Source organism: Calypte anna, chromosome 15 (assembly GCF_003957555.1).
Source record: "Calypte anna isolate BGI_N300 chromosome 15, bCalAnn1_v1.p, whole genome shotgun sequence".
Taxonomy (NCBI): Eukaryota; Metazoa; Chordata; class Aves; order Apodiformes; family Trochilidae; genus Calypte; species Calypte anna.
This window is the reverse complement of record NC_044261.1, coordinates 10,056,155-10,066,835: the sequence shown is the minus strand read 5'-3', so window position 1 is coordinate 10,066,835 and position 10,681 is coordinate 10,056,155. Positions and strand designations below refer to the sequence as shown.

Sequence of the window (10,681 nt, the reverse complement as noted above, 5' to 3'; positions counted from 1 at the left end):
GTTGATTTATTATTTATTTAAATTTATTTAAGAACTCTGGCAGCATCTTGATTATACAAGTACAGGACAGAGGTGAACGGTAACTAAGGAACAAGTAACCTTCAGTCTGTCTCTGTGCCATCATCTTCCTCATCTCCACTTTGAGACTGCTCTTCTTTAAGGGAACAGCTCAACAAGGACTTCTGTATACACCGTCTTTCCTCTGCAATAAAGAGAGCAACAGAAGGTCATAATTTGATCACTTCACATATGCTGGAATATCCTCAACATCTACAAAAGGAACATGTCTCAGTTCAAGAATCCAGAAGTCCCAGAGTCCAAAAGCCCCAGGGACTGAGGCCAAGTTTTAGGAAAACAGCTGGTGGAGCTCACCTTCATTTGTACAGTTCTGCAACAACGTCAGCAGCTGTCTTCTGTTATACTGAATTAGAAACTTCTGACATGTTCTTATAGTACCTGTAGGAGTCACAAGAACAGTATGTAACAATCTACACAACCCAGTGTTTCAGAGGTGCTAGTGTGAAGATCATTGTATCCAGTGACAAATGCCCCAGATAACAACTTCATTACTGTAAGTGCTAAGAGGCTATAAGCCTCATTTCCCCATTGCTAAGGTTCAGTGGTAGAATAATTTCTAACATGCAGTGCCCATTAATTAACCTGAGTGGATAATTTTGAGGACATGAATACTATACTTTGAAAATATATTTTGAAAAGAAAATAACGTGATATAGTATTTGTTGCTCTGCTTTTGTGTTAAATGTGATGAAGGTTCAAGGAGAATCAATGAGACTTTCAACAGTGACCTGCTGCTGCCTCTTTCTTACTCAGCTCCGCTAAAAGCTGCTGAGTTGGTGACACAGGACACTGCGTCCGTCACACCCAGAGCGAGAAGATGAGGTCCTGCCGCCTCAGCAGGCCTGGAGGGGCCTCCAGTCCCGGGGCAGCTCACTCACCTCCGACATGCAGAGTGTTGAGGGCGCAGGGGTAGCGCTGGTTCCGGCTCTCCAGCTGCCTCACGAAGGGGAGCGCGGAGCAGAGCAGTCTGTGGGAATCCTTGCGGCACCGCAGCAGCACGGTCCCCGTGTAGGCGTTCAGGTACTTCACTGCGGGGAGACACACGCAGCGTTCAGCCGCGGCTCTCCCTGGAGGAGCCCGCTCATCCCCCGAGAGAGCCCGGGGCGGCACCTGTGAAGGAGATGGAGCAGCAGGCCAGGCCGTAGTCCCCGTGCACCCGCCCGATGGCCTCCCGGATGGCGAGGCCCACCGCGCGGTCCTCGATGCACTGCCGGCACCGCGGGTCCTCCGAGATCACTTCGCACAGCACGTACCTGCGGGAGAGCGCAGAGTCAGCGTTACGGGACCGGGACCGGGACTCGCGGTACCGCCTCTGGCCTCACCTGTTCTTGAACCGAACCATGGCGGCGGCGCCCCATCCAGACTGACGTTGCTCTTAGCCAATAGGCGAGGAGCCCGGGCGCTCTGCAGCCAATCGTCGTCGTGCAGGGGCGGGAGCAGAGGGAGGACTTCCCGGCCCCTCATCGCCTTCACCCAGCAGCCGTGTGTGTGCGCATGCGCGATGCCGCCTTTCCCCACCCCTCCCGCCGGGGTCTGCTCGCGCGCCGACCTCGCCGCCTTCCCGCGCCCTCCGCGTGGGGGCGCCAGCGGCTCGCGGCCGCCCTGAGGGGGCGGTTGAGGAGGAGGAGGCGGCAAGAAGGGAACCCCAGACCCTCAGCCCCTCTGCTACCCCTCAGCCCCTCTGCTACCCCCAGCCCCTCTGCTACCCCCAGCCCCTCTGCTACCCCTCAGCTCCGCTGATCGTACTGAAGATTATTTCACTTGGCATTAGCCCCTTTCGCTCCACTGCTCCAATCCACCTCGGGTAAGCCCGCCTTGTCCTGTGCCAAAAAGTCGAAGTGATGGAGATGGGAAGCCCAGCACTCACACCCCTGCTTCGTCTGACAGGAGCCGCAGGAAGGGCCTGGGGAAGAGGGTAAGGACAGACCCGTTTTGGGGGCTTTGTTAGGGTCTGGTGTCACCCCGGTGCTCCTGGAAGGTGTCTCTGCCTTTGCTGCCTCACAGAACTGTGCTGCAGCATTCTCAGCTCTGCAGGCTCTGGGTATGGAGCGTTTTGAGACGTGTACTCACTGTCTTAACAAATGTAACAGCTGAGCAAACTGCCAAACAGAATTACCTCTTGTAATTATTTCTGAAGAGGTTTTCAAAGCTGTGATCTCTGACAGATGGTCTGAGGAAGCAGGGAGAGCTCTGACAAGGCAAGAAACGGGGAAGAGGGGAAGGTTGGGGGCTAAAGGAAAGGCATGAGGTGAGCACCTGAATGTGAGGTGGGAGTAAGATCCAGTTAGAGCGGTGTAAAATTCATGGAAGAAACACTTTCACCATGGTACCTGCAGCCAAATCACAAAGGAGGCTGGAGCACTTTAAGTTAATGGGGACCTTATTGCTAATTCAGAGTGGAAACCTCTTCTTCAGTGACCTTAATTCTAGACAAAGAAAACAATCATAAACCCAGTGGAAACCCTGTCCTAGGTGATAAACTTCTGCCCTCTGAAATAGATGCCTGCTGTGCTGCTCTCTCCATTTGTCTGTTAATTCCTCCCTCATTCACCTGTGATCACATAGTTGAGTCATATTTTTCTGAAACTGCAGAGTACGAGTTTCCTGGGGAGAAAAAAGTACAAAGTCCAGTATAGACTGCCTAAGAGACCTGTTCTTTTGGGCCATGCTCACAGGAGCTGAGGAAGTTTGTCAGTTTCTAATGCTGATACAAATAGAAGCATTTTGTCTGTGAGACTGCACTGCACTGATCTTTGCTGTACAACTTTGTGTTTTAATATTGAAAATGGGATCTATCTGTCATCTGTTTCATATATCAATGCAGTGAGCTTCTAGATGATGAGTTATTCTCACCTTTTTGGTGACATTAAGCATATTCCCATGGGTTTGTGCAGTGAGGTCCCTCTTAGCCTCCCAGCATGCCTGCCAAGGTGTATTTATTTGCCTGCTGCCCCTGTCTTTCTGGTGGCATCCTCCAATCCACCCTCTGACTGGGCTCATGTTGTCTCATGCTGCCCTGGTTGCCTTCATCTGTGCCCTCCCTTGTTTCCTTCCCCTTGCAGCTGGGTCTCTGACCAGCAGACCATGTGAGTGCACTCTGCCCTGTGATCCGATACGACGTGTGCACTGTGCGTGCTGCAGGCTGAGCCCCGTGTGTAGGGAAGCCGTCTGGTTTTGGTTCAGAAGGCTGATTAGGAGAGACACAGTGCAAAGAGAGAGCCCTTCCCTGCTGCATTTCATGTTGCCTTTAGTTCCCTGTTGTTGGTTTGGAGGATGCAGAGAACAGCCCTGAGCCACCACAGCTCCCTGTAAGGGAATGCCTGTTGGTACAAGCCCTGTGAGTCCGGTCAGGCATCACAGTGTGCTGAGCTGGCAGTACAGCACTAAAAGGTTACAACATTTGTTTTCCTGCCTCCTCATACTCATCCTCTGCCAGCTTTGCTGTATTGATTCCAGTGTTGGTAATTCAATAAACTGTTGCAAGTGATGGTGAGTTATACAGCCAAGGTGGGAAAGAACTGTCTCCTAAGAGAAAATCTGAGGGAGAAAAAAAAATCAGAAAATGCTCTTGAGTTTGAAGAGTGGGTCAAGAATGCTGCCGAGAGAGAGAATGGATGTCTCTCCTGTAGGTTTGGAGAGAGAATATGGCCTAGGGATAGTTGAAGTTATGGAGAAGAGAGTATTTGGGACAGGGGGAAATAACATGCACTGTCTGTACATGTTAGAGACAATTTGTAAGCAATTTGAGAACTCCAGATAGAAGATTCTCTGTCAGCATGAGTGTTCATCACTGACTGTCCAATCAAGTGTTGATGCAAGGGGGGTGCAGGAGGAATACTGAGGTCTTGTTTTCCCAGCTTGTGTTTATTATGTGTGGTAGTGTGCATGTGGAGGGGTTATTCCAAATGTGTCCAGGTTGTTTTTATTACCATTTCAGTTAGTGATTTGATATTTTACTCCAAGCTTGAAGAACTAGACTCCCATCAAGAGCTGGGGCTCTGAGCAACCTGATCAAGGTAAAGGTGTCTCTAGTCACTGCAAGGGCGTTGGACTAGATGATCTTTAAAGGTCCCTTACAACCCAACACATTGTGATTCTATGATTTTGGATTTATATAGCATTCATAATCTCTTGATTTTGGGTTATACTGCATTTGTATTATGTAGAATTAATTGTGCTAATAAGCTGCAATAGACCTGATTATATGTGTGTTTTATTGTATGCAGACAGCTCTTAGAACCTCTATGTATTTGCTATAATTAAAATAACCAGCAAATGTTTTCACTGAAAAAATATACATCAGTTAGTGAATCCTTGCACTCTTTTTAAGTGGGATGTTTCCACTTTATAGGTGAGGTACCTGAAGCACAGGGGGAATGAAACAATTTTTTCATAGTAAGTAGCTGTCAGGCTGGAGATCCAGAACAAAGACATATTGTGAGTAGAAGGAACCAGGGGATTTTGTGTTGGAGTGTAGGTTCTCTGTGTTGTTCATGCATAAGGTAGCCACATAATTATATTTTGAGTAAAATTAGGATGCACTGGTACTCCATTCTTGTGATACCACAATTTACCTGTGTAGCCAAACCCATGATTTTTGCTTCCCCCTTTGAAACACAGAACTGAATTTGCCATCAGGTGTGGTAACAGAGCTGGGGGTGGCACTCTATGTGTATTGCATCCCCAGATAACCCTACAGTCAAAAATACAAAACTATCTGGCTAAAATTAAAACCACTCCTTAAATCCTCTGTCTGATATTGCCAGAAGCTTTTTGTTCAGTTTATCTTCACAAGGTCACTGACACAGAAGAGTGCACTCTCTGAGCATGTTGGCCTGGAGCTTTTCAAGCAGATGCTTTCATTTAACATTTGGGACATTTTCCTTCTCCCTTCAGTCCCTTCCTTTTTACTCTTCCATTTTCTCTATTCCCCTCCCCTCTTCTGAGCTCAGGATCCCTCAGATCAATACATGTAGGAATAAAAGCTACACTTTAGCATATAATTACTAATCATGAGCACCCAAGCTATCATGGGCCAGAGGGTGCTGGTCTCTCTACCAGAGCTGCCATGCCTGCAGCACTGCCCTCATCTTTGCTGTCATTCTGCCACGTGAAATATTTGTCTTGCAAAGCCATGTGTTTGAAGCAAATTCTGTTTCTGTGTCTTTCAGTGACTTGCAGTGTGATCTGGGACTACTCACTGAAGATTAAAATAGTAATTTCACATGTCTTTGATTATTTTATCTAAAGATAAAAAAATTGCTCCTGTTCTATTTGTTCTAAAGAACAGAAAATTTCAGTTCAGATTCATAGTGACTGTGTGCTCTGAGAGACATCCCAAGTGTTGTAAGGTAATGTTCCATTAAGATATCGAAAATTGGAAGCCAGTTTGCAAGATTGAAGTCAAATTTTAAGATCTGATAAATGGCATAAGTGTCAATGAGTTTGAGAGGTGCTGCTGAGAATGCACACAGCCAGGAGTCTTCCCTTCCTTTGCAGCAAAAGCCAGTGTTGGAGAACAGCATACAAAAACGTTTTGTGCCAAGTGAGAAGCTGGCCCTAGGCTTCCAAGCTTCACTTTTCTTCTGCTCTGCAATGGAAATAATTGCAAATACTTTGCTCACAGATACATGTTAAAAACCCAGTAAAAATATCTATCCACTTATGCAATGTTAGTTATCAAATATAGTACAACTGCTTCACTGTATGGGAGATCAGCACACTTTTTATTTGCAGCAAGCTGCTGCAAGAAGCAAACAGCAGTTTCCAAACAAGTTAATTAAATTAAGGCCAAAACTGGAACATTAGGTATTTCAGGATTCTCTTTTCTTTTTGCTTTCTGCATTAAGGAACATGGACTGAATGGTAGGCCACATAAGCTCCTATGTAATGTGCTGTGAAAAACCCCACATATTTAATACCTCCTTAATAGGGATGTTAAGATGGATTAATTATTCTTTGTTCTGGTCTCTGAAGATAAAGGATAATTACTATTAATTATGTGTAATTGAAAAATCGATCCTTTAAAAAGAATCCAGTAGCATTAGAGGCATTTTAACTTCTTGCTACCTAGAGGGAAGTGTATAATATTCCATAATGTTATGGAAAATACTGCCATAAACATAAAACAGCCTCAGAGAGTCTTGCTGACTTTCCAAGACAAAGTATTTTGTGCTGTGCTGAGTGGCTCTTATACAGAAGATGGAATTTGTAATGCTGGTTGTCATTGTTGATCCTGGAAGACTTTTCCTCAGTAAATTTCCAGAAACATTTTTATGTTTTTCTCCTTCAAGGAATGCTATAAATAAATTTTTGAGTTATTAAGCACTTAAATAATATAATAATTGTGATAGTAGAAGCTCTTGCAGCATAAAAATAGCCAACCCTAAGTCACCTTCCTCATGTATAAGTTGATGCAGAGCCTCCACTGAAACAAAAATGATGTCCCTAGTGTTGCTTGTCTTGCAGATCATTGCTCTCTGCTTTCCTTCCCCCTGAATTCCCATGTGCAGATTAAGCCAGGGTCCTGTTTTGCAGTAAGATACATCTGCTTGTGTTGCCATATACTGAAAAATCCTTTCTTGACATGGCTTTATGTGTAACTCCAGCAGCCTAGAGCAACAGAGATGTCTTCCACAGAGCACTTGTCTCTTAATGAGGGAGGCAATGAAAAACATTTTCCAGTGCCTCCATCACTCAGCAGCTGTGGTGCAGAGGAGGCAGGACAGCCCCCCTGGAACAACCTTACATCATCCCTGCCTGCTGCCTGGATCCAGCTGGGCAGCAGCAGCCATGTGGGGAACAGAGGTCTATGATGGAGCTGCTTGGTGGGGTATGGCTGAGTTCCCCTGGGCAGCTGCAGGCTCTTGGCTTATACTGGTGTCAGCTTGGTGCAGAAAGAATGTCAGTCACTGCCTAGTTGGGGCACACGAGTCTCAACTCTTTGCCTGACCCACTCTGACAGAGACCTCCCCACCCCCATGGTCCTGGCTTGGTCCAATTTTAGCTGCAGTATGGGGCTGCCCAGCACAGAAGTGAAAACCCCTGAAAACCCTGCAGAGCAGGGTGCTGTGTCTGCAGGCAGCTGGGGAGAAGCAGCAGCAACTCTGTGTTGTGCTGACTGGGGCTGCTCACAAAGACCAGGAAGTGCAAACAGACTTCCAGAGGCAGTGGTTGTTACAGACTGGAGAAGACAAAAAGCACTGGTAGCATAACATCTGACTTATCTGGGGAACCCTTCTGGGGCTTTTTGCTTTTATTTTTTTCGATTTTTTTTTCCCTAAAGATATGCTTGCACCTGAGTCAGAGACTGTAAATATTGGTCACCTTTCCTAACTATGTGCACCATGAAGACAGAAGCAAATTAAAAAATACCTTGCTGCATTTGCTAGGCTGAACTCACCAGTTGCCCTGAAAACATGGGGTTCTGAGCTGGCACTTAACCTGGCTTCTGCCTGCTGCTGCTTACTCCCAAGCTAAAACTTCTGGCGATGCACATAGCAACAACCTTCTTGCAGTGCTTGATGGCATCTGCCATACTGAGATGATCTGGAGGCAATTGACCCAAGACTTGTCCCTCAGGCCACCTCAGTAAAATTCCACAATGCTCATGCTGGAACTCAAGCTGTTGTTGCTATGTAACCTTCTCTGTCCCTATTTCATACCTATGATGCTTGAAAGATCATGTTTATCCTGCTGTAACATTAGTGACTTAATTAGAGCTGAATTTGGTCCTATTGCCTCTGAACATGAGCAGGTTCCATCAAGTCATCTAAAGGATCAGATCTGGTTTCTTTTCTCTCTCAGTACTGGTGGCATCTGGTTTCATTTTCCATCTTTCCTAAGGGAGCTCACTTTTCCCCACTTTTCAGCATATACCTGTTGTATGTCAGCAGCCCGGGCTGGCTGTGTCTCTGTGCCAAACCAGGTGCCACTCTTCCAGCCAGCAAGGTACAAGATTGTGTTAGAGACAGAATGTGAGATGCATCTGGAACTGGTGGTATGCACTGGGCATAGTTTAAAACTAGTACCTGCTTCAGGAAAACTAGTCAGGAAACTAAGCTGGAGGCAGTTAAGTGTGATTTGTTTTTTCTGCTCTGTAGGATGTGTAGAGGTAGCAGGATTTTCATCCTGTGGTGTCACAGGAGCCAGTGGTTTTGCACAGCATGGCTCCTTGTGGTTGATACCAGAACAGGCACCTAGGGACTTCTCAGGGTAAATAGCAGGGTAGGGCAGAGCTGCTGAAATAGCAAGGCTAGCAAAGCACATGGAACTCTCAGCATCATAACTTAATGGCCAGTGCTCTCTGCATGACAACCCCATTTATTTCTAAATATGCTGACACAGGAAGTTTTCTGTGTGATGGTTTGTCTTCAGGAGATGGATTGATTCTTTTAACTTGGGCTGTTTCTTCTCCATCCCTGTCCCCACTCCTGCCACTTGGCCACTTTGTGGCACACAGAGGGACACCTCTTTGAGCAGTAACTATTAATTTCTTCTTTATGGAAGATGTCAGATTTTTAAAAAGCATAAAATCATAGAATTTTCTGGGTTGGAAGGGATCTTTAAGATCATTTGGTTCCAACCCCCTGCCATGGGCAGGGACACCTCCCACTAGATCAGGTTGCTCAGAGCCCTATCCAGCCTGGCCTTAAAAACCTTCAGGGTTGGGGCTTCTACCTCCTCTCTGGGCAACCTGTGCTGGTGTCCCACCTCCCTCATGGTGAAGAACTTCTTCCTAACTTCTCCCTAAAATGATGATTTTGAGTGTTTTTTAGGTTCCCTTAAAACATATATTCAACTTGAGCTCTCAACATTTTATGTATATTGCTGCATAGACAAAACTGTTGTTTGAAAAAGCAAATATACTCTCTATTATTTGTCTGTTATTATGTTACCCAGTATTGTAAAAGCAACATCTGTGAGTCAGACCACAGACATTAAAAAATAATTGAAAAATAATTTTATTTCATTAATTTATGTAAATTATACATACTGAGCTCTTTTATTTTGGGGATGTGCAGGTGTTTCTCTGTAAGTGTGGGGGCAAGCAACTTCATTAGTCTTTTCATAGTCTCTTAGTGTCAGAGACTGATGGTGTCACCTTATGTTGAAGTTCATGTTTCAATAAAGATGCAGCAGTTTATAGCTTAGATACAGAGCTCCTGCTCCCATTCACATCCCCTCCTACTCTACCCTGTATTTTCCAACAGAAAGATACCAGTGGCAAAGACAGAAAACTGAAGGACACACAGGAATTCTGCAGCTCAGTTCTTCAGTGTCTTTTACACATTATAGCTTTGTAGAGGAGGTGATGTTTAAAGGACTGGGTATAAATAACTTTAGATTAAGTAATGGACTTAAAGTCTCCATATCCAAAAGGATGTCTTTTTGGCTGTCACCGATACCCAGCCTGATGTTTTCTTTATTATTATTCATGAGCTCCCATGTTTCACAGCAATCAAACTCTTCAGGCTGTGCTGTCTTGGGGATTATCACACTTACAGGGTGGTTAAAGTCACTTCGCCTGGAGGCTTCTGCCTCTGAAGAGTGCCCAAGGCTAATCACAGTGAGATGTGATGCCTGTCGTGTCCTGTTGTTCAAGTATGTGCGGCAGGGCTGTCATTCACTAAAAGCCTTAACATCTGTTACTACATGGTAATCCTTATGCATCGTGTTTCCAAATAAGAAACTGGTGGAGCCCAGCAAGGTATAGCTCAGCCTTAGTTTGCATAATTCCCAGGATGCAAAGCAACTCGTTCTCCCTTCTGAAATCATTAATAAGCAATAAGAATATTATATAAGCTGGCATCTTTTTTTAAACCATGTTAATTTCAAATGCTATTATAATTAGGATGAAGATGAGAGTTTGAGCTGGAGGAGGGAACAGACAAAGGATTAAGCTGATCTCCACCATGACGTTAGAAGGTGGCTTTGTCTGTTATATCTTAGTTTGGAGAATTATGAATACATTTTAGGCTCATGAAGAGGCAAACAGAAAATTTAAAGTGTTAATCCTTTGCACCCTGAAGTGTTATCTCAAGCCAGAAATAGGATCGCAGGTTTCCAGTCCACTTCCATTCTGACTGACCCTGTAGAATGAGCTTGAGAAGCCAAACGTGTGTCTTGTATCCTGATGGCTATTGACACCATAGTGGTTTGGACAAAGCAGACAAAAATGTTCTGTTGCTGAAAACATCTTTGTGTAAAGCAGAGTGACTGCTACCTGGTTGTGAGTACAGCACTATCCCATTGCAAGAGACATGGCCTTTCAGGTAGCAGGTCCCAAGCCATGGCAGATCAGATGTGGTATTTTCATGAAGAAAAGTTTAGTGTCTGGATTGAGCAGGCAGGATTTGCTGGAGAAGGAAAACGGGGTGAAAGTATTGTTCATAGATGTAACTAATAGGGATGCTTTCTTTGGAACAGGGAAGATTTAAAAAGTCACTTGTCAAAATAATTTTCCCTCTAACGCGCTAGCAGCCCTCAGCTCTGAGCATGTTCCTGATGTTCCCCCTCACTCACATGCAGGAACACGGGGAGGCAGGCAGGAGGAGGCAGCTGCACTGACACACTATGGGGTTTGCAAGAACACGATGGCAAT

The 10,681-nt window shown here is 45.3% G+C and overlaps 1 protein-coding gene across 1 annotated transcript; it reads right to left on the bottom strand.

Moving 5' to 3' along the window:
• Window positions 1-5: 5 nt before the first annotated feature.
• On the bottom strand, window positions 6-1,499 carry POP5 (POP5 homolog, ribonuclease P/MRP subunit). The gene is made up of 5 exons (XM_008502810.2): window positions 1,401-1,499; window positions 1,189-1,331; window positions 957-1,106; window positions 373-456; window positions 6-202 (listed from the first exon to the last, which is right to left on the bottom strand). Exons 1-5 carry the CDS (start codon window positions 1,418-1,420, stop codon window positions 102-104), a joined length of 498 nt encoding a protein of 165 aa, XP_008501032.1. The 5' UTR covers window positions 1,421-1,499; the 3' UTR covers window positions 6-101.
• Between the last annotated feature and the right edge of the window lie 9,182 nt (window positions 1,500-10,681).